This window comes from Pteropus medius, unplaced genomic scaffold (genome assembly GCF_902729225.1).
Source record: "Pteropus medius unplaced genomic scaffold, Ma_sr-lr_union100, whole genome shotgun sequence".
Taxonomy (NCBI): domain Eukaryota; kingdom Metazoa; phylum Chordata; class Mammalia; order Chiroptera; family Pteropodidae; genus Pteropus; species Pteropus medius.
Genome location: NW_024354550.1, coordinates 6,620,946 through 6,645,879, shown reverse-complemented (window position 1 = coordinate 6,645,879; position 24,934 = coordinate 6,620,946). Strand labels below are relative to the sequence as shown.

General features: G+C 32.3%; 1 protein-coding gene across 4 annotated transcripts in view; it reads left to right on the top strand.

Moving 5' to 3' along the window:
- ROBO1 (roundabout guidance receptor 1) overlaps positions 1-24,934 on the top strand; it is a 374,585-nt gene that overhangs the window by 54,181 nt on the left and 295,470 nt on the right. For all 4 annotated transcript variants that reach the window (XM_039855122.1, XM_039855124.1, XM_039855125.1 and 1 more), the window contains exon 2: positions 10,053-10,379. In XM_039855122.1, coding sequence (XP_039711056.1) covers positions 10,053-10,379 — 327 coding nt within the window. The remainder of the gene's footprint in view (positions 1-10,052; positions 10,380-24,934) is intronic.

Genomic DNA, 24,934 nt, shown 5'->3' with positions numbered 1-24,934 from the left:
TATCAGAATAATACCAGAACATCATGGGATACCTAGAAACTAAAGAGAAACTTAGAATGAAACAAAACTATCCATCTTCAAAGGTCCCTAAGAAAGCAACACTTTAAGATTCTTTTTAAGATCTTTTTTCTAGATCTCTTTCTCTCTTTCAATCTCTCTTTTGCTAAAATTATACAGCTTATACCTCTGTTAATTCTTATATTTTCACCACACATGATACTGTGTATAGGTTTCAATGTTCTTAAGAATTAATTTTAAAGAGATCTATCTACTTCGATGGACCCAAAGTCTTGTATCTCCAAATGGCTTCAGAGGTCATGCCTCCAGAGCTCCTTTCTACTGTGGATGTCTGCTTCCCAGAAGAAGAAGTAAGGATTGCCCTTACTTTCTTTTGAACTCAGTGATATGTTGGCTGCCTCCAAGCATAAATGTTTGTCTTAAACTATTTATACATACATGTGAGATCTTTCATAATTTTTTCCCTGTTCTCTGATCATTCATTCAACCAGTGTTTATTGAGTACCTGCTGAGTGCTCAGTGCTGTTGTAGGAGTTGAAGATATGGAAGTATTTTAGTTTTGGCTTGACTATTTAGTGACTAAACAAGTATTTCGATATTATAGATGCTTTCTAAACAAAACTGTCTTTGTGGCTCTTTTTCTTTTAAATTAATTAAACCACCATCAAAATAATGACTAAAAGTATTTTTCTATTTTAAGGATGTATTAACATATAAAATGATAAATGCATATAGACATCACATTACCACGATTTAAAAAAAAATCTCAGGAAAAAGTGATACCATACCTCTATTAAAAAACAAACAAACAGAAAACTTGCAAAAGAAAAGAGCAAGGGAGAGCAAGCACAACAAATCTCACCTCAGAGTGCAAAAAAAGAAAAAAAAGTTTTAGAATTAGGATAATTTTTTGGAGTTTGTATCTTTTTGAATCAAAAGTTGTATATGTTATTTTACATATGGTGTGTTTTCCCCTATTAAATCTACTACACTTTGCATTGTTTGGACTGGCGAATAATTTACTTACACTTTAAGAAAATAAAGATTACTGAGTAGGTTTTTAGTTAACATTTGGAATACCCTTTAAGTCTTAGATGTTAAGTGATTAGAATCTGCCTCTCAGCATTAGGGTGCCCCTTAGAGTCTCTAAGAACTATGTCTGAGATACGAGGAGAGAAATGGAGAAGATAGAGGGGAGGTAAAGATCACAGTTTGCTAATGTGTAAATGAGTTTCTTAAGAAATTCTTGTTCATGTCAGAAGTACTGGGTTTAAAAATGAGTCAAGTTGACTGCATTCCTATAGGGATTTCTAAGTAATCCTTTAAAAGGCTGTTTTTAGGTATTTTGTTGTCCAGAAAGATAATTGTCTTCTCAAAGTTGCTATTCTATTCTCCATCTTTCAGACATTAATAACTTACCTAGAATCAAGGGTTTTCTAAATATAGCTCAAGTATGACTACTTAATTTAAGAAGTAAAGTTGAAAGCTTTATCTTTAGTACTTTAATTGATTTAAGCTTATCGAATCTTAGTAAATTCTATATGATGTACAGATTCTATGAAAATCTAATGCAACTCTTTAGAAAAAGAATTGATATATATATTTTATGTGATTTTAAAAAAATATATGGTTAAAGATTGTATTATATCCTTATTTGTTTTTACTTTAAATTTATGACTTAAACATATTTTAAATAAAAAGAATAAGATTAATTTTAGAATAAAGATTTTGTCTTCAGAAATTTACATTCATGATAGAGGAAGTTAGGTAAGCAAAGTTTATTTCATACAGATGTAAGAGTATATTTGAGTTGCCATTTCAGTAAGGAAGTCTGGCTCATGTTCTGTATATTGAGGTTCTAGTTGGCTCAAATTTATAACTCTGCTATTTCCATATTGTATATAAAGAAATGAAGTGTAGATTAACATTGATTACAATGCCATGTAATTTATCCTAATATGTTGAAAATCCGATGTTAGGAGAAACTATATTTCCATAGCACTTAAAAAAATAATTCACAAGACCACCCAAATACTGTTTTTCATAGTATAAAATATTGTCCAAATTCCTTTGTCTTTGAAAAATTATACTAAAAGCCAAAATAAGCTATTATATTTTCAGACCCAAATATTTTTGTCCATTAGGATGAGCATTAGTAAATAAAGTATTATTTGTGAATTTTGATAACCTTAGTGTATCTACAGAGAGTTGACTTGAAGTATTATTCTGCACAGTTACAAACTTTATCTGTATTCTGGCTACTCATAGGAATTTTTTATTTGTAATGAAAAAGAAAAAAAAAGACAATACTACTATTCTCTCAGAAATATTTTAAAAGCATTAGTGTGTCTTTTAAATTTTGAAAGTCATACATTTAATCAGTGGATCTATGAGGGATATTTTCTATAAGAACCAGAAATGCTTTAGTACAGATGGCTTAGAGAGAGTCAAACTCTAATGATTCTTAGTAAAACAAGTTGGCTGTGCTAAGTACTCTAGTTTTATTTTATTTTTCATCTCTTTTGAAAGATGTTTTTTTGGAGTTTTGCCAGATCCTGCCAAGAACTCTGTAAATGGAAAATTATTCTGTGTTGACTTCTCAACTGAAGCTAGGAGACTGGCTTAGTTTACAACTTTTTTCTTACAGATTTAGAAAAAAGTAATTGATTTCTCTCTAAATTAATAAGAATTCTGATGTAATTCTAGGAGAACGTGAGGAGAAGAATCACAGAAATCAAACAGTGGTGCTTATGCAAATAGTATATGAACAGTTCCAACCATGGGACAATGTAATATTATTTTTTGCATCAGGAATTGTGCTAACCGATAAAGTATAGGTATTATTTGTATACTCATTTTACACATAAAGAAATATTCAGAGAGGTTAAGCAATTTATCCAAGTTCATACAGCTAGCAAGTAGCAGAGGCTAGATTTGAACCCAGGTAAACTGAATCCATTCTCTAAATTTAATAAACTTTCCCCACAAATGCTACAGTAGTTGACTTTTTTTTTTTTGCCTATTATTACTTTTTTGTGGAATTCTGTTTCTCCTACTATTGTTTGTCTTTCTATGGTTCTTATGTTTTTAATATTATCCTTGTTAATATTTCTGTCTCCCTTGGTGAACTGTAAGCTATTAAGGTCACGGATTTTATTTTATATTTCTTTGTGTTGCCATTGCTTAGCACAATTCTTAATACAATATAGGTTACAGTATATAGGTAAACTGATGGATAGTGCAGTGAGAGAAGTTGTACCATAAGATATACAGATATTTTTATTTGGTGTTTCACAGAAGGCAGAAATCCTCCTATTTGCATGTTAATTGGAAATTTTACTAAAGGGCAAATAGGAAGCCTGAGCTCAGCTAACCAACTTCAACCCTCCAGTCCCTTTTGTTATAGCTCAGAGTGAAATCCTGCCAGATTTGAGACAGCTGAGGCAATTCGTGCAGTTAATGCCCTAGTAGCTTCTGTGACAAAAAATGTCTCTTCTACCTTATTAAAAATGGGGGAGGAGAACAAGCAATATTCTTTCTAAAATTTAACTTATGCTACTGTCAGTCTCATATCTTTGGGAATACAGCCATATGATATTAAATTCTATAGGAATATTACAAAAACACCAGGGATTCACTCCTAGAATAAGATTTGGCTTATTTTGCTTATCATTTTAGATGATAACAGATACTACCAATGACACTCGGTTAATTATCAAAATTATTCTAAATTTTAGCTAACTCCTCTCCCCTGCCAATCTTTAGGTAGAATTATAATAAAAAGAAATTAGGAAGAAACATAGTATCTAAGGAAAATGGCATGAATCTCTCATCATGTAGTTATTTTAATGTATTCTGTTTCCCTTGTATTTCTTTATATAATTTCAGGCGAAACTATCTAGTTTTTCTGTAGACTGGTCTGTGTTTATATTTATTCCAATAGAAAGTATGAGTATTGGGGAACTGTGTATTGCACAATAGAAGATATTTAGGTCATCTCTTTACACAATGACTAATTAATGGATGCTGTCTTCTTATTTTTAACAAATATGTCTTCGTAGGATGAAATTCTGACAGGAAAATTATAGGATTGGTGCCCATAATAGGATTTATGTTAATAATTGGAGGGTGTCTGCTCCTTAAAATGTAAATGGGGCTTAAATAAAAAGATTAAGAGGCAAGGATTTTTTAAGAATATTGGTATTCTTTTACAAATATCAATATGTTCTCAAGGCAAATGTTTGTGCCCCCTCACACCTCGGACAGAGATCACCAAATTGTCTATAAATATTCATTATGCATCTGTCAGCTACTCACTGAACTTGTATCTCTTGTGCTTCTAGCAATTTTTCAAGAATTTTTGTGCTGCAAGATGTTTGAATATGATATACAGATGGATATTTTAATCTTTTTTGTTTTTCCAATATTATCTACCGAAGAATGTGAAAAAGAAATTTGGACCAACACGAGACTGTATTAATAAAATAAATACCATTTCACTCAATCTATTATGCAGTAACAAGCTCAAAAATGTAAATAAGCAAAACCCTGAGATAAATGTTATTGCCATGTTAGAAAAAAATAATAAAATCACATATATGAAAAAAGAATAAAATTATGTGTGTGTGTTGCATCTCAACAGAATATTAACAAGATCAGTCTCTTATGTGGTTACTTGCTGTGTTTTTGTAAATGTGATGTCTTAAAGGGAGGAATAGTTTACATTCAAAGGAGTTTGGTTTCTTCATCATAAATCTCATATGACTTTGATATATTTCTTTGAAATACTTAACACTTATGTGTATATCTTTTTCCAGCTGTGGTTGTGTAAATATTTAGATATTTCAGTCACTCATGTTTATGTTTTATCTTCCGACTGGACAGTTGTCAAGAGGATCCTGCCATGCACTTTTCCCTGATGCTGGCCTTGCCTGAAGTCAGTTGTGTGATATTCTCTAAGGATTCTTGCCGAGGGCAGCTGGCATTATCATCCTAGTTCTCGTTAAAGCCTCTATCCATCAGTCCTTTTCTTCTTTCGCCCTTTCTTCTCTATAACTTTTAAAAATGTTTCCTATGCAGAGTATAGTTGAAATGATGTTGGTTTTGCCAAGTATAATATAACCTTATATCTTAGTACATTAAAAAATACCCGAATTAGCATAATTAGAATGGTGGTTGTCAGGTAGCTTATAGGAACTCAGCATTTATGATTGAAGAGAGATATTTTAATAATAATAAATCAAGAAAGTTATATATAGAGAGGTTTTGTGACCAAGTGTAGGCAGACATCTCTTCTAGAGTAGATGATTGCAATCACTAAGGGTCTTTTGTCTATATTCTTCTGCGTTTCATATGTGTTCTTTCCTATTGGATCTTGGTGTAACTCCCTCAAATTAGCCCCTTAAGAAAATGAGTCATGGTTATTGATAGAAGTTAAATGACTTGTTTCTCAAAATATGTTGGTGGAAAAAACTTGGGTACCAGTGATATTGAATTTTAATTGTGCACACAGTGTATAGAAATTGAAGTTCTCAGAATATTAAAAACTGATAATATAAGAATATTTACTGAAAAAAATGCAAACTTGTATTTAGAAAAGCAACCTTTATATTCTTCAGTATAAGGAAACTTTGTATCTCCATTTATTCATCATGAAGGTCTTTACTGAGTTAATTGACTGAAAACAATTGATTTACAGGTAGGTAGTCTATGAAGGCATGAAAAAAGAATTGCAGATGTTATCAGGTTGGCTTCCTGCTGTTTTTATTATCTGCATTTTAAAATTAAGTAATCAAAATTAATACCTCCAGCCTTAGAAATAGAGTGAACAAAACATGTTTTAGATTTTAATGTATTAATTTTAACAGTATTTATGGAATAGTTGAAAAAAAGCAAAGGTTTTGAATTTCACTAGAATTGAATTCCATCACTGCCACCTTACATCTGAATGACAGCTGAGAGTTTCAGCCCCCCCATAAGGACACCAGATATAACACCCACCTTATAAAGATGTATTTGTGATAAAAGAGATAACAGATATTGATTTTCTTTTCCATTCTTTTTTTTGTTTAGATAATAAATAAAATTTTATTAAAGCTTTTATAGCGATGATAATTACTATTTATAATTTTTATTATTGAGGTTAACTAATCACTTGTTAAAATTCCGTTCAGGATTTATTGGAGTTTCTTTCCTGGAGTTTATGCGTTATGAGAAATGCGAGATTTCTATGTTTTTTTGTTATAATTTGCAAATGTATTGGCTCTACAGACAAATAACTCACTTTTCGCTAACCCTATTCATTCTCTTCAGAATGTGTGTGTGTGTGTGTGTGTGTGTGTGTGTGTGTTTAGTGTGTTCCTCAGAAGCAAAGGTCGGTGAGGATGTCCTATGTAAAGATAAATAAAAAGAGTTCAGTCACCAAATAGTTTGAGAAATGCTGCATATTATAACTTTCTTCTGGCTAATTATAATGTAAATAGCAAGACCAATACACCCTGATAACTGTAACTCTTGTTTTAAGCAATACCTATTAACTATTTGAGGAAAGGATACTGAAATTTTAGACTTTAATAGAATAGAAAGCATTTTTATTACTAAAGGTCTTTTACTGAATGCTGCTGTAGAACCATGGTGAAAACTTGGCTCTTAGTTTATTCCTAAAAGTTATTCTGGCTGTGGTCCAGCTATATGGGACTGCAGGTTAGGGATCGAGAGAGTCTTGAGCTCCATTGCACTTTAGTGGAGCCTGGGCAATCTCCAGGTTCTGTAACTGGCTGTTACTTCCTCTATACAATCTCCCTAGGTAGTTTTATTCTTTTTCATGGTTTCAGTCTCTAACTTGATTTTCATCTACAGTCCCAGTTGAGATTTCTTTTCTGAGGTCAAACTTGCATAGTTAATTAGCAACTTTTCATTTCCATTTGGATATTCTAGAAGTACTCCAAACTCTCCATGTCTCATATTGAATGAATTCTCTCCTCTGTCTTTCCTCTTACCAAATCCCACTTATTTATTTTCTAACTTCATTGAGACTGCCCTTCATCCATTGTTCATATTAGAAACTTGGAATCTCCCTGCTCTCTCCTTCTCCATCCTGTGCATTTTTCATTTCCATTTTTCCTCACATTGCCAGCAAGTAAATCCTGTTGATATTTTAACTGTATATCTCTAGATTCTTCTTTTTATTTTTCCTTCTGTCAATACCCAAGTTCAAATTCCAGAATTTATTGCCTGGAGAGTGCAAAAGTATCCTGACTCGTCCCTTCCTAGCTTAACCTGTTACAGTCCAGTTTCATACGACTAATAGTGAGCTCTTTAAAATCAAACATGATCCCTTGCTTAAAATATTTAAATGTTCTTGTTGCCTTCAGTCAGGTTCTAGAACTTTGCTTGATGTGCAGAGCCCATCACATTTTGTTTTTAGCTACTTCTTCAGGCACATGCTTCCTAATCTCTGACATGCATCTTATACTCAGGCCATACTAACCTACCTGCAAGTCCTGTAAGTGTACCATATTCTTTTGTCACTGTGCCTCTGGGTGAAATCATCTCCTTTCTTTTTCTTCTTAACTCTTCATTTAAGACTCCTCTCGAATTTTATGTCATAGGATGCCTTTTTGGCCTTGCTCAGATAGTCTTAACTACCCTTTCTTTGTATTCTCACAGCAACCTATGCACCCCTATTTCCTATCTGAAATGTTCTTTCAGAATTTAAAATAAAATTTGCTTTAGTTAAATATATATTACCTCAGCAGTCTATCCTCATTAGCATCCACCTTTTAAAATTATAGCCAAAGGAAAGGCCCGTACTATATTATAATGCTTTATTTTCTGAAGTTTTACAGCACTTATAATTGAGTAATCTAAGAATTCAATTTATATTTATTTTGACTTCAATATAGCCTTTGTGAGAGAGTACAGGTTTCGAAGTTATTATTTTTTTTTCATGTTGCAGGTTATTTCTTCCTCTTTTAGAGCCTAGTTTCATTAAAAGAACTTATAATATGCTGTATACCGCGCACTAAACTAAAGCTATTTCTCTATATTTTGGTTTATGAAACTATTACTCAACATTTCAGATTATATTTTTTTTGTTGTTTCATGGTGGATGTAAGCAAATAATAGGTATTTTAGTTTCATCATTCATGTATTGATTTCATTAAGAAAGAATGTCAACTAACATTTTTAAATAACAGTTTTTAATAACCATGCAGAATTACAGTCTTATAAAGATTAAAGAGTGTGCACACTGGCTACAATTAAAATATATATATATATATATTTTAAAGTCTCTGTATAGGATGCATAGTTATTAAGCTTGAGATCATTCCATTCATATAGGTCTTTCCTGTGAACACTTTATTCATTTTTTTATTTATTCAGCATATATTTACTGTTTATGTGTAGTGTGTTCAGCACTCTGCCAAGTGTAAGAGGAACAACTACAAGCAAAATCAGATCTGTTGTTCTTACAGAGTAATGGGACAGACAGATAATATTCAAAATATCAAACAAATGAATTTAAATTGTACTTCTGATTATTTTTACCAACGGTAGCTATATAGTGTTATTTAGGCTTATACAAGGAGCATTTAATTTTCGTTATAAATATCATGGAGGGCAGAGATTTGAAAGAAGAGTGGGTATAAACTATAGAAAGATCATTTTGAGCCCAGATCCTGTGGCAGGCATAGGCCTGTGGCAAGAGGAAGCTCAGAAAATTTGTGGAACTAACAGAAGCCTGGGGTGAAGAAAGTGGAGTAAGGAGTGGAACAGGCAGAGTCTGGAGAGCCAAATAGAGGAATAAACACTGGCTCTTGTAGATCTTGTTAAGGACTTTAAGAGCAATGAGTTTATTTTAAGAGCCATTGAAGTAGGGGAGGACCCAGATTCTATTTACATTTCAAAGTCTTCATCTGGCTACTTCTAAATGAAGCTATTTAAGAACTTTCTTAAATCCTGGTGGCAATTGATAGACGTTTGATTCGGGATGGTAGCTGGCAGTAGAGATGGAGATGGAATAGACTGATGTGAGAAATTCTGCGGAGGGCCAGAGACACAGAAATGGAGGTGTCAAGGAAGACTGGTTTTTACTTTTCATTATTCATTGAGATTGGAACACTGAATGAGAATGAGGTTTGGAGCAGAGTTAAATTAAGCATTGGGATGTTGAATTTGAGAAAGCTCTAAGAAATTTATATATTAAGTCTATCCATGGCAGTAATAAGGTAGGGATGTTAAAAAATATGAAACTTGATTTTTGTTTTAGGGATTAAAACCTCATTAGAAAAACGAGGTACAGCCACAATATTTAAATGGCACATGCACTCAGGACTTCATTTATTAAGTAATACATAAGATCTAGAATATAACCCCTCATGTAATATCCTTTCCCATTTAATATATTTAATAAATTGCTTAAACTCAGTTATTTAACGTTTCATCTTTGAAGTCTATTAAAACATCAGTGTAATTATAGGAGACTAATGAACTTAATTTATTAACATAGTGTGGAAAATATATATACTTTTATTATTTAGGAAGATATAAAAGTCTCTATAAAGAAAACTTTCATCATATATTTGAATATAAACGTTCATTAGTATATTAGTGTATGTTTTGTTAAGGTATTGATTGATGTTAGTTAAAAAGGAGGTTCCAGGAAGCCATGCCATTTTTTGTAACACTCAACAATTATCTAAAGCATTCCTCTGCAAAAAACAGGCACATACATGGCACAGACAGGGTGATGGATTCTGAAAGGATTTGTGAACAAGGGATTTGAAGAGCAGACAGGATTTATTCAAAATTTAAGCAAGAACAAACACTTTCTAAATAGAAGGTGAGAGGATTCAGGAATTGGGGGGAGTAGTCAAGATGGACAGCAGAAGGATTAGTTAGTAAATAGATTAGGAAGGGTAAGTCAATATTACTCAGTGTTTAAATAGTAGTGCTAACGCATAGGCTTTTAAAATAAGACTTTTAATTGATTTCAAGTGATGATATGAAGTTATTTGTCAATTCTTCTGCAGGCTCCCGTCTTCGTCAGGAAGATTTTCCACCTCGCATTGTTGAACACCCTTCAGATTTAATAGTCTCAAAAGGAGAACCTGCAACTTTGAACTGTAAAGCTGAAGGCCGCCCCACACCCACCATTGAATGGTACAAAGGAGGGGAGAGAGTGGAGACAGATAAAGATGACCCTCGCTCACACCGAATGTTGCTGCCAAGTGGATCTTTATTTTTCTTAAGAATAGTGCATGGACGAAAAAGTAGGCCGGATGAAGGGGTCTACGTTTGTGTAGCAAGGAATTACCTCGGAGAGGCTGTGAGCCACAATGCATCGCTGGAGGTAGCTAGTAAGTAAAATGGGCTTTCTGTGTTTCGTAGAAGGGAATGGAAAAGTGGGATCTTTTACCTTGATAATGACAATAAAAAATCAAACCTATATCACATCTTTACCTGAGGAAAATCTCTAGCTTTGTGTATGAATAAAATCACTGTTCCTCATCCTAGCTGGTTATTCAAGCTAAATTGGGATTTATACATAGTTGTTGAACTATATTACTTTTGATTTGGAGCTGTTTACTGTTAACCTTTTCACTGAAATCAATTTATTCCCTTCCTTTGTCTTTTAAAAATATATTTGATATAAGTATGTTTCTGAAAGAATAGTATAGGATATTTTTCATTTGTTCTCATTAGGAGAAAAACTAGTAACATAACATATAGTTTTAAAATGGTTCTAATTCTTAGAACTATGTTATACTTTTGATAAAACTATATCCAGATAAATGTATGTATATGCCTCATACCTTACTATCTTGGCTATTATAGTGCACCCTGGGAAGAAACATGTGTAACATTTCAGGGAGTTTATGGTTGTTTCTTTTTACAATAGAAAAGCAGTTCATCTGAAATTACCTTAAGAAGGATTTATTGATGAGTGATTAAACTGTTATTCTAGAATCTAGATGTGTATTGTATTTGAATAAGAATTAGGCTTCTCTTGTTTTCAATAAACATTCCAGAGGTAGCCAGAAAGTTTCATTCCCTTGAAAGAATCCAGCTGTGTATATGTATATATGACAGAAATCAAGAATTGTATAGGGATTAGAGGGACAAATGAAATTTAGATCTAATTCAGTTTAAGTTTAACTATATAATTATATGGGAAACTCTCTAACTATGTATTACTTAATGATTAATGTTTGGATATAATTTGTGTTCAAAATTTTAACTTTATAATCAGTTTTCATAATTATTAACATTATTTCCAACATTCAACTAGAACTTAAATATATAGAATCACACATAATTATAAAATCATAGACAGAAAAGAATTTAAGAACAGATTATTTCAACTCAATCATATTATTAATGTAGATTCAGCCCCAGAAAATTTAGATGATTCAATCATCCTTACAGAACTCTGTCATCCTTAAGTTGAGTCAGAATGCCAAAGATGTCTGATATAAAATTTAGGTAGAATAAAATATTAAAGTAACCATTTAAAACTATGTCTGAACTAGCCACTCACATTTTTAAAACATTTACTTGAAACCTAAGTTTATATTTCTGTATTCACTGTTAATTGATAATTAACTTATTGTTCTTTCTCTTATTGGGTTGATTCTCAGTGAGGGTCTTAGAACTAAATCAGTGTGAGATGCACAGAAGCTATAACCACAATGGAAAGCTGTTTTCTTCTTTCTTTTTTTTTTTGAGCCCAACTTTAAATGTAGCACAAGCAAAAAAAGTTTAAAGTTTCAACTTATTTATAAAAGGACATATATTATGTTTTGATAAAGTCATTTTCAAAGTTATGAGCACCTTTCTAACTCTTAACACATTTATATTTAAGATTAATTATTTCCTGTGGAGATACATTTAAGTTAACATTAGAGAATACATTTAGAGAAACAAGAAAGATGATGTAAATGACCTAGCCAACTCCTATATATAGTAGGTAAGAAACTAAAGTTCAGGAGGGAAAAACTGTGATTGTTTACCCTCTGGAATTATAATTCTTTATAAATGAAGTGTATACCAACAGAAATATAAAAGATCATCCTATATTTCTGTATTATTCCCTACTCTACTTGCTTTCTTAACGTTGTCAGAATTAAAATAAATAAATAAATAAAAGATTATAGACTTTAAAAGAAGGTCTACATGCTTACCATCTAGAACCTCCTTTCTAAAACACCTCTAGTTTTGCCTCAGACGATCAAAAAGTCCTAAAGCACTGGGATTTAGAGAGCTGCCTTTTCTGAGCCAGCTTTTGTGTCGATATTTTAAGATACTATAAATTTCCAATTAAGTTCTCTTTCTAAGCTAAACATTGTATTACCTAAAGAGTCCATTATGGGAAAAGCTCTTTTAGTCTTAGTCATCAAATATACCAACATGTAATTGGATGACAAAAGATCGTTCAATAACTTTTACCAGTAAAATATTCAAATATGTAGTCTCCTAATGCAAAATTCACGGATTTTACTGTGATATTTCTTATGCTTCCCAAATGTTTTCAAGCTCAAGAGAAAGAGAGTATTATAATTTACCAAATAAAATTTAATAAATGTTCTTTAAAAAACTTTAAGATCATATTCAGAAACAATTGGAAAGGGAGAAATGTATAGATATTTTGTATTTATCCAATATAGTTTGATACTAATAAGGGTAGTTTGATCATAAGGATTCTTGTAAATGATAATAATAATTATTTGAAAAAAATTTGAATAATGTTTGCTTCTAGTAATTTTTATACTGGTTTAATTGCAATAATTAAAAACGTTTGTATTTGGACAAATTATATTATTTGGACACAAGTTATATGGGAAAAATTAAGTACTTTATAGTTAAAATGGTTTTAAAAAATTAGAAACTATTATTTAGTAAATTCCTGCTTCAGCACACTACAAACAGATATGTAGTAATTAAATTCACGTTTATTTCAATTATTTATTTTAGGTAATGGTTGCTGTTCATTTACCATATTTAAATAAGCTTATGCCCTCAAAGTATTTTACATATCACGTGAATAACTGTTGTTGGGGTGGGGCAGAGAAATACAGGTCATATTTCATGTAGGTTAAATCTATAAAGTGCTGTTATAGTTTGGTTTAATTTTTTTCTGAGAATATTACTACTTTTTTTTTTTTTCAAATTTCCTTAGTTTAAGTATTAGAAGTTCAATAAGAACTATTCTTATTCTTCCCAAAGGCTCAGACACAGGAAGGTAGAGATTGCATCAAATTTCTTAGTGAAACTATAACCCAAAATAACAGCAATAACAAAAGTGTCTTGAGGCAACACACGTTTCACAGCACAGTTGTTGGTAATGCTTTAAAAAACATTCGTCTGTATTTTATTTGCCTTTAAACCAAGTTTTACAGCTGTAACAACAACTAGATTTTTTGGTTCCTAGCAATTGTCATAAACATTGACAAAACATGATATAGAAAGTCATTTAAAACCTTTATTTCTGTATAGAAAGTATAATATTTTTGTCTATTGTTTTCAATATTTATTTACATTTAAATAATGTACCAAAAATATTGTATTTATTGGTTATTATTAGAATTGTTTGATTTTATTTTTGTTTAATTTCTAATTATAACCAGGTTAGATCCAGTGAAAAGCACTGGCCAACTTTTTGGAGCTGATCCTAGCCATGTGGTAAAAGCTGTATTTCTTGTTCTCTGCAATTAAACTTATCTTACTAAATTATAAAGTATAAAAATTAGAATGATAAGTATATGGTAGTTTTTATACCTGAAGTTTCTACCTGGAATTTTTGGAAGTATCTCTCTGTAACTGAAACAAATTTTTAATCACAGGTGCATTTTTAAAATTTATTTTTTGATGATTATTTTTCTTTTTGAACCAAAAATGATGTATCTTGATGGGGACATTAAATTAGAAAATTTAGAAGGAATTGCTGTTTCTAAGATTTATGAAAATTCACTATTCAATTTCAAATCCAGCTTTTTAAAATCATCTTGCAAAAAGTATTTTCTTGTTTGTTTTCTGTTAGTTCTATTTGAGAGTCTACTAAATGTTTATGAAAATGTCTTATGGATCTATTCTTTTATACCCAACATTACTGATTATTAAATTTAGAACTCCATTTTATATCTGGCACAAATTGATAGCACAGTTCATTGATACAATTTATATTTAATTAATAATTGGATCTTGGCTAATTACATTGAATTTTAAGGAAAATTAATTTGAACCTTGACCCTCATGCTTTCCATTGTAGAAAATGACTCTCCACATCATCTGCTAAGCAGTGCACAGTCAGCATATGGCTATTTGTTTTCTATTTAAGCTGTTTTCTCCTGTGGAAGAGAAATTCCCTTCAGAATAGGCAGACATCTGCTGGCTGTCCTAGCAGTAAAATCACAGAACTATCTTTCTGGGAAAAAAACATCATTTTTTCCAATGAATAAAAGAATAAGTTACCCCAGATTTTATTAACTGAGATGCTTTTTAATAGTAATTATTTTGAGGTAAAATGTTTGTATTTTGCAATACAATAATATTATCCAATATTTTTCATTTGAGTGAAATGAGAAAGTGAATTGACCGTGTGTGTTAAGTGTTCATGTGCTTGCTTAGGTACAATAGAATGTACTTCCAAAATCTGGACCATGAAGACAGATGGAAGGAATATTCCTGGAGGTTAAATTGTTCAGATGAGCAGGTGGAAGTAGAATGTGTTATTATATTATAAAATATTGATTGATTGATTGATTGATTGATTGCATATGGGTATGTGCACTGATAGGCTTTATCTTCGAAATTGTACTAGTTTTATATCGCATCTAAAAACAGTCCTTGCTTTCTCTACTTAATTTGTCTCATAGTTTTTTTTTTTTAAATTTGCCATTTTCAAGTGCATTGGTTAGATTCTAAAACATTTTTATATATCTTATTTTTGTTTATGTATTCAAAGAAAAAATGTTCAAGTCATGTAGTTTAATGATTTTACCATATCTTTTTACTTTCTTGTAAATTTATATTCTAAAATGCACTGACTCTTTGTTCCAAAATTTGTTCATGATTAAAGGAAATAATGCAATGAGGTGTGTAGCATAATGACTGTCACATAATTATAAATCATAAATATAATTGTAGATGCTGTTGTTTTCACTACTTTTTTCTCTTTGGCTCCAGTATAGTTAGACATTAGGATTATTTATATAAATTGGATCTGGATGCTTCTGACTTCAAAAGTGGAGTCAGTTCTGACCTCTTTATGAAGCTGAAGATAGGTGTGTTAATATACTAAAATTTAAATAAAATGCTTCAGTAATTAAATTTTCTTAAATTAATTTCTGGTTAAGTAGAGCATGTATTGAATATTATTAAATTCCATCTTGAATTGAAATCAGTGGTATGAGAAATTTATCCTTAACCTTAGATAATGCAGGACATGCAAATAGTATTGATTTAAATCATTTTTGTTCAGGGAACAAATAAAAAATTCATTTTTATAACTTTTGCAGTTATGATAACATTCAATTTTTTATAATTACATATTTGTTCACTTAAGTAAAGAAGACATATTGCTAAATTCAATGACTTGATTATATTCATTTAAAACTTGACTTTTTGCTGTCAATCAGTATAATTTTGTTGCTTCCTGGCTTATTCAGTGCCTGCTGCTGTAACAACAAGAATACCACATACAAGGTGGCTTAAACAACAAAATTTATTTCTCACTGTTCTGGAGGCTGGGTAGCCAGAGGTCAGGCTGCTAGTATGGGTCAGTTGTGATGTCAAGTTTCTTCACATGGTGCAGAGGGGGATCTCTGATCCCCTTTTCCCTGAATAAGGGTACCAATTCGATTATGGAGGTTTTCTCCCCCTGGAATCATTCAACTCTAATTACCTGCCATGAGCCCCACATCTAAATATCATCACATTGGAGATTAAGGCTTCAATATATGATTTTTTTTGGGGGGGAGGAGGGTTGACACAAGCATTCAGTCTATAGTACAGCCTTTTATAAGTAATTTTTTTGAATTTTTATTGTATTTATAGTTATTTTATCATCTTAAGTAACTGAGAAATAAAAATCAGAAACTCATGGAAAGTATTAGGAGAGCTCAAGGATGTAAGTAGTAGTAAGTCCATCAGACAACTTGTTGCATCCACATATCATATTTAAATTGTTTTATAAGTCAAGTGTAGGCATGTTATGCCTTCAAGTAAATGTACAAATTCTTTTATGTTGGAAAAGTAAGAGCAGCATTTTTTGGTTACCCCATTAAGAGAGAAGCCAGCAGCATTTTTTGGTTACCCCATTAAGAGAGAAGCCAGCTGACATTTTCTTTTGAAAGCTTGTAAAGATTCTCTTTATTCATTTATTTTTTTGTTCTGTCTTTTCAAAGAGTATTTAATATGAAATATAAAAGTAGAAACCTATATTCCATCATTCATGTGAAATGGTAGAGATGATGGGCATAAGAGAAGATTTGAGTTTTAATGGGTATTTTAGTAGAAAAGGATAAAGTTTGCTGATAATTTTAATATGAGTGTTAGAGAAGATGGCTATGTCAGAGAATATACTATTAATTCATAAAAACTAACAGGACATAGTCTATCTTAAAACTACTCTTAAACAAATTATAGGCTCAAAAGATGTGTACAGTTGACTTCTTGACTAGGCAAAATTTTATTGTTTTTCCTTCATTTCCTATAACTGTTAGATATTAATCTTTAGCATATTCGTAGAAAGATATAATTAGAGTTAGGGGCACATTATACACTTTCTTTACTGCTAATCACAGCTTTAAAAAGATGATTAATAAGCTTACAGAGATAGTTTTTAAATAACTTTGAAAAATTATATTTTATTTCTGACTACAGAACTAATATATGCTCAGTATAGAACATTTTAAAATACATGCTCTTGTGATCTAATTAACTACCACTGAAATTTTGGTGGATATCCTTCTAGATAGTCTAGCATTCGTATATGTTCCGTAGGTAAAACAATTTTAATAAATCAATATTCCATTTTTTTTTATATTGCCAAAAAAGACATAAGATATGTTGGAACACATACCTATGGCATAAAGACTAAATGGAAAAGTTGAGCTCTTTATATTAAAAGCTACAAAACAATTTCTGTCCACTGAGTATTATAAGATACACCATCCTGGACCAGATTCAATCCAGTAATCTTGGGGTTAAAGGTTACATATTACATTACCAGTCTCATGAGCCACTCCTTTTATTTTCACAAAAAGTAGATAGTGTTTATACATGCTGGAAAGTACTAAGATGATTATTTCAACACTAGTTGATGCTTAGATATAAAGCCCCTTGAGGCTTCCGGAAAATCAATTCAGTATTTAGTTATTTATGGGAACTTCTTGGCAGTGTCTCTTCACATCAACATTACTGTCTTTAAAAAATAATAAAATAACAAGGTGGATCTGTTTTTTTCTCAGATCTTATCATCATATCACTCCTCTTTTTAATTCTCCTAATTTACTTATCATTAAATGCTAGAAGTCTTTCCCCATACAAAGAGTAACTTGAGAATCATTTGTATTTATTTTAGAACTTTTACTTCAGTGACAAGTTTATTTTATAAAACATACCCAAAAACTTTAGTATAATTAATTTTAATTAATACAATATAAATTAATTTAAGCTGTCATTAATTATCAGTTTCAACTTTTTTTGTGTCAGGTTAGAATAATGTACTATTAAATGTTTTTCTGTTTCATTGTTAACACAATGTGGGTATTAAAATATTATTCTTAAAAAGCCAAAAATTAAATAAAAATATGAAGAATACCAACATATAGTTTATCCAAAAAAATGGTGGGTGTAACTTTCTAGGCATTCTGCTTAGTTCTAGTAAAAAACAAACAAACAAAAAAAAAATGACATGGTATTGTCTTCATGGAAACTAAAGTATAGTGGGGAGGGTTGGTGATGACACAAAATAAGCATGTAAATATACAACAACTTTATGATTAAAAATTGTGACCAGTACCAGGAAGGATTGGACTCAAGTTGGAAGCTGAAACACATGTTGATGTTGCCAAGGTGCAGAGTAAAGTAAAAAGCATTTCAGTCAAAAGGACCAGTACATCTAAAAGGCCATGAGAAAATGCTAGACTTAGGCATATCTGAGACTATGAAAAATGGTTCGTATGGCACATGAGTAAAGAAGACAGCTAGAGAGATAGGTGGGAGCTCGATTATGCAAGGTCCCGTAACCAAGTTGATGATGTTGGACCATATGTGTAGTGAAACGAGAGCCACAGAAGGTCTTCAGACAGTGGTGGAGGTGACATGATCTGATTTTCATTTTAAAATATCACTCATGTGGTACTTGAGTACTACATGTATAGACAATGAGTTGCAGAAAGATTGGGGAAGACTAGTTAGGAAGCTAAGGCGGTATTCCAGGCAGGAGATGGTGCTAGTTGGAAGCAAGTGGTAGCAAAGGATGTGGGAGAAAAGTGAGGATTCAATTTGAAAATTAGCTGAATTCTGGAGGGTGACACAGTAGAAATTGAAATTTTGCAAGAGATGCGATTATTTGTGATGGCAAAGTAAAGGCAAGTCTATGAACATGCAAGTGGAATTGAGAGATTGTATTAGTTTGTGTTCAGTACATTCCAGCCCATCACTGTCCCAAGAAATTGCTATTTCCTCTGTTCCCTCAGCCTGGAATGTGTTTCTTTTCCTGTTCTACTGGGTCAGTCCCTTACAGTCTGCTCAAAGGTCACCTCTGCCACCATGCTGTGACCCAAGTGTCTAACACCATTCCTGCACATTGTAAATGAAATGACCTAACATGTAACTGGGAAGTCTTTAATTCCATATGTGATGAACGTCATGAAGCTGCATAATTCCACTTCCCAGAACAGTCTAATCTACCCCTTTCATTCATTTCTCGCACAACTTGTTTGTAATATCAAGCTGTTCACATGATCTCCAACATTCATTTGAAAGCACAGTACTTAAAATGCAGTCATCAGCTACTATTTCCCTTGGAATTTTTTTTTTTTTCTTCTTTCAGGGTTCTGTAATATTTAAGTAGCTCTTCTGAGGATAGCCTCGGTAAGGAAATTTAGCTTACTTCCAGTAGCACAGAAATTCAAGTGAGTTCTTTTTGGTTCTGGTAAGTGAAGAACTAGCTCTGTGAATTAGTGACCCCTCAAAGTAACATCAAACTGCATTTATGACCCTAATGACCAGCTAATAAAAAAAGAAAGGGTTTATACTCCCTGACTGATAAGGAAACAATCAGTATTGACAGTACCTGAAGGAGTTTTCTTATGTTCTCCAGCGAAATTTTACATATGCAAATCAGGAGCTAACCTGTTTATTTTCTCTTTTTCTTCTTGGATAGGGGAAAATTACACAAAATAAGTTATTAAGTAAAACAGAATTATTTGTAATTTTGTACTTTGCCAGTAATCTATATGCGTAAAGCTATTGTCATTGTCCATTAGATTTAGATTTAATGAAGCAAATTTGATGAGAAATAAAGGGAAATTACAGCATAATAAGTTTAAAATTCCTTATTAGAATCGTTAGGCTTTGGTCTGTGGTTGGTGAAATAAAACTTTTTAAAAATAAAAGCTTAGTTAAAATATGCTAGATGCTGCAATAACTAGGCTAGATAGGGATAAGAAAGAGGAGACTCAATGGATGGTAATGTATCTAGCCCTGTGGGGGAGTCAAACTCAGGTGCGGGGAGGATTGTCTCTACTACAGGCAGCAAATAGAGGCTCCTACCCAGAATATGGACCATGAACCAGCAGTATTGGCATCACTTGGAAGCCTGTTAGAGGTGCTGAATGTTGGGTTCTGCTCCAGACCAACTAAATCAGAACCTGTATTTTAACAAAATTCCAAGGTGACTCAAATACAAATTCAAGTTTGAGAAGCACAGGCGTATATTGTGCTAAACTAGTGTTCATATACCCTGATCATCTCTTAGAGCCAAACACACCTGCCCAATGTGGTTGACTTTTTTTTTTTTTTAAGGGAAGCAGATGAAACACGATTTTAGATAAATTGTCCTGGGTTTCTAAAACAGTGAGGAATGAGGGCAGGGGAGAGTGGGGAGAGACATGTAAGAAACTGGTAGAAATACCAAGTCAGGGTTAGAAATGGAGAGATAGAGAAACCCACAGAAAGATAAGCACAGGGGAGACACAGAGGGAGACACAGCCTGGGAGGGAGAACAAGAGAAGAGGGAGAGAGAGAGAAAGAGAGAGGGTAAGTGCTGAGGTGGGGAGTGTATTGGCACAGTAGGAGTTAAGTTCAGAAGAGTAGAGAGAGACATTTGCCTGAATGGAGAAGGAAATATAAGATGCTTCCTATATAGGAATATTTACAGTTACTGGGATGTTAAATAAAGAATAGGATACTCAAAGCTTTATTAATTAATCCATACCATTGTTTGTCAAGAGAAGGAATACATGAAATTATCATACGTGTTTTTAGTAAATTCATGGAAGGCTGTATTTACTTAACATAATCCAAAAGTGAAATGCTAGATTCTTTATTTTACTTCACATTTTCTAGATTGAAAACTGTAGAAAAACTAGATTTTATTAATATAATAGAACCATGCTGGAACAGTCATTTGGGAGTCATTCAATCTATTCCTCTGACTTTTAGTTCAAATTATTTGAAGATCATTTGTTCTATTAAAAGAATTTGAGAGCAAAAGAACATCTAGCCTACATCATCAATATCCTTTGTTTGAATCAGCATATGTTAACACAGAGTTATAATTTTAATTTTCTTAAATCCTATGCTATAGCATGTCTTTCATTTTACATAACAGAAAAACTGTGTTTTTATATAGTAGCTCATATGTTTGTATATCATTATTAAGTGGGGCCTAATTTTTAATAAAGTCTATTATTATCTGCTATCTAATTTAGGTTTCTGAGTATAATAAAATAGTTTCTAATTTCAGTCTCTTAGTATCCAGGGTAGAAATTGTGGCTTTGGTAGCATTTTAAGTTGTGTCATATTTAACCTAAAGTTTAAATTGAAGTTTTAATGGCGTGTGTGACATTTTACACTTGTCAAAAGAAATAAAAGTTTATGACCATGTTATTTAGTATGCCTGAATGGGGACATTTTTAATCTTATTCAGTAAATGATGGAGTAAAACAGACTAAAAGCCAGAAAGTCAAAAAGAAAATGGGAAAGGACACCCCCTCCAAAGGATTTATATTCTGTCTCAATTTCTCCATCTTCATCACCTATATCTATAATACTATAGTTTTTCTAGATTGAGTCACATTAAATTATCCTTTTATCAGATTCTTAGCTCAGTCAGATACAGAAAATGGATTACCACTCTGTGTTTGACATAGAAGGACATTGAGAGTACTTTCATCCTATAACTCAGCACTCGTCAGAGCTTATCCAACTTATTTCCCTTAGTTCTATCTACAATGGAAGTGTAGGACAGGTTGCAACCTGGTTGAATCTTACTTAAGAGAATTCTTGGAAAATACGATTGTAGTGTGTTTCCTTTGGGACCACCTCAGAAAAGAAAGTAGCAGTGATCCCAAATTCCACAGGAGTGAAGAAATATTTTTATGGCCAGTGGATTGAGAACATGCTGACAGTTGCCTTTTCCTCTGCTGCTCTCATCTTTTGCCTAAACCACCAAAATTAAAAACTTGAAGAACCTCAGAATTCTGTGGTCAGATTGTAACATTGGTAAGCAATAAAGTCAATTCCTTAATAATTTTCTTCTTTCCTTCTTTTTTCTCTTTTTAAAAAGTAATTACCCCTTAGGTCTCTGTGTGTTCCTCCATGTTCTTACTGGATGATATTGGTTGTAATTACTTAAGCCTCAAAATTTTAGTCATCAATTCCAGGTTAATAGCAATTTCTTATGACTGACTCCAAGAAGAGTTTGCGTTGTTTTAAAATAATGGTTTCTCTTAACTCTGTATGGTGGCTCTTACCTATGGAGTAAGTTGTAGAAATGTGCCATAGTTATATTTAATTCAATCATTAAGTTAAAGCAAATTTTGTTCCCATAAACTTAATAAATTTTCATTTAGCATAGCTCTATGCCTTTGGTGAATTTCCTTAACCTTCCTATACTTTAGTTTCCTCACCTGTAAAATGGGGATATTAATTCCACTTACCTCATAAGAGGTTTGGGGAAGATTAAATATATTTACACACACACACACACACACACACACATGCGCACACACACACACAGTGCTTAGAACTGTGCCTGGCCAACAGAGCACAGTATAAATGGTAGCCGTTGTACCATATGCTAGTTATTGCACTAGGCATATTATTAGGTTTATACCTTCCATCTATATGGTCCCAAAGAATGTATCTCTCCATTTAAAGAAGATTAAGGTTGACAAACTAATGCCATATATGGTTACATTTAAAATGAGCTTTCTATGCCCAGAGTCAGTCATCTTCTCATATACAATTGGATTTAAAATCTGCATACATATTTGTGAAATGGTAAGTATTCTTCATATACTAATATATGATGTGTCTTTTATAATAAATATATTTTTGATAGTTTAAAGCTATTGTTATTGGTATGGTTAGCATTTAATATTTCATTGTGATCTTTCCTAAAATTTGTTGCAGTGAATTAGTGCTATGAGCTATTAAAAATAATTTGGACATATATATATAAACAAACTTTTAAATATTTTTTTTTCTGTGAGACTTCAAAGCTCTTAAAATTTCAGTGAAGAATATGAAAAATGAGTAGGGGATCTAAATTATTGTGATTCCCAATCCCAATACAAACTGCCAAAATTTTTTTTCAGAAGAAAAAAATTGTTTTCTCAGAAACTATTTTGGATAAGCATTAATATTTTTATTAGTGGGTGGACATACAATTTCAAAAGTGTCTGCATCAGGTTCTGGTGTGTTGTTAGCTTTATGATTCCTTTGTTTTAATAACATAAGAGTAAAAATATAATATACTATTCTATTTTTATTTTGTCTTCCAGGGATGTTTTATTCTCTTACATAATATGTTGATGTCATAACAGGGATTCAATTCAATCCATTCAAAATTCCAAACATATGCAACTCAAATACGATGCTTTACCCAAACCTTGCAAAATGGTGCTTAGCACCATGTGTGGCTTTACCCTTCTCTCTCACAAATAATCTGTGACTGTTAATAGTCTTGACCTCAGCTTCTAAACTTTACTTTCTATGATGGATATAATTTACCTCTTGCAAACATTAGACACAGTTGACCTTCTTTGTGAAATATTATCTTTCTCGTTACTTCATGGCACACAGCTAGATCAGGATTGCATCCTTCTGCATGAAACCAAAATCAGGATTTTAACCAAATAGATTTAAACCTGGTTCTGGATGAAGGCTTTACAGCAAACATATGATGGCTCAAGAAGCCATTCAAGAATCTAGCTCCCTTCTATTTTCTGCTCTGCCAACCTTAGTATGTGGCCTTTTTCCCTGCGGCTGCAAGGTGACTGCTGCACCTCTCGATATCATCTTTATGTGCTGTTCTAGAGGGTAAGATATAAAAAATCAGCAGCTTATATTTTTTAATCAGGAAAACGATAAATTCCCTGGAAGTTCCACCTAGTAGCATTCTACTACACCTCTTGGCTAGAACTATGTTGTATGACCACTCTTAGTTTCAGAAGTGCTTGGAGAGAGGTATTTTTAACTGGTCCATTTCTTCTCCAAACAAAATTTTGTATTTTGTTGAAAGGAAGAATAGAAACTGGATATTTCATAGGCAACCAGCAAGGTCTACCACATATGTGCTCTTGATTTTCTTCTTATTTATCTGGCCTATAGCTGAAGTGTTCACGTTCCTGGAGTGTTTGTTCCCTTTGGCCTACCCTGAATGACCACACTTTACCTCTCTGTATTCAGTTGTCAGTGTTGTCCCGATTTGCTCCTTATTCTCTTATCTCTAGCCTAGACCTCCACCTTCAGCTCCATTTGTAAAGTCCTGGTGGCACCTTCAGCTTAATGTCCAAAATGAGACATGTCCTCTTCCTTTCCATCCCTGCCTTTTCTCTATTATTTTTGAATTGCAGAAGTGATACCACCATCCATCCAGCCCTCCAGACCAGAAACCTGAGAGCAATATTTTCCTCCTTTCTTTCTATCAGTTCACATCAGTTGATCATTAGGTGTTGCTGATGTTTTTTTTTTTTTTTTTTCCTGAATAGCTTTAGAAGTTTTTCACTTATCTCCACCTTCCTTGTTATTTTTCTAATTAGTATCACTATCATTTCTTACCTAGATAACTGTAATAGTACTCTATAAGTAAAAATTTGATATTTCTCTTGATTGCTCACTCAGATTCTTAATTACTCCTAAAGTCTAAACTTTTTAAAAATGACTTTTAAGGATTTGTGTGATCCTGGCATTCTGGCCTGGAACTTATACTCTCCTACCCCCATCCCTTTAAGCTAGAAAAACTGTTTAGGTATTACTTCAGAACTCAGGCTATCATGTCTTCCAAGCCTCCTTTTAGGTACATCCCACTCCGACCCCCATCACAAGTCAAGGTTAACCTTGCCCACATCACTCTGTATTACTTCATCATAGTGTATAATTCCTGTATTGTAATTAGTTTACTTGTCTTTATTTCCCACTCAATTCTAAACACTTTTGTGTGATTTGTAGTTACTAGCACAAGTCACAAAGGTGTGTTATTACTGAATATCTATCAGTAAAAATGATCTTGCAACTAACAGAAATAGAAACAAGGTGTTTTTTCTTTATTCGAAAAGGTGCTATTCTGCAATTTGGCATTTGTTTTCCTGGTAGAAATGAGAGATGTACCAAATTTTCTGTAATTTTGTGCCTGGTCTGCTTTATGCCTCTTTTATTTTCTATTTAGAAAAAATATTTT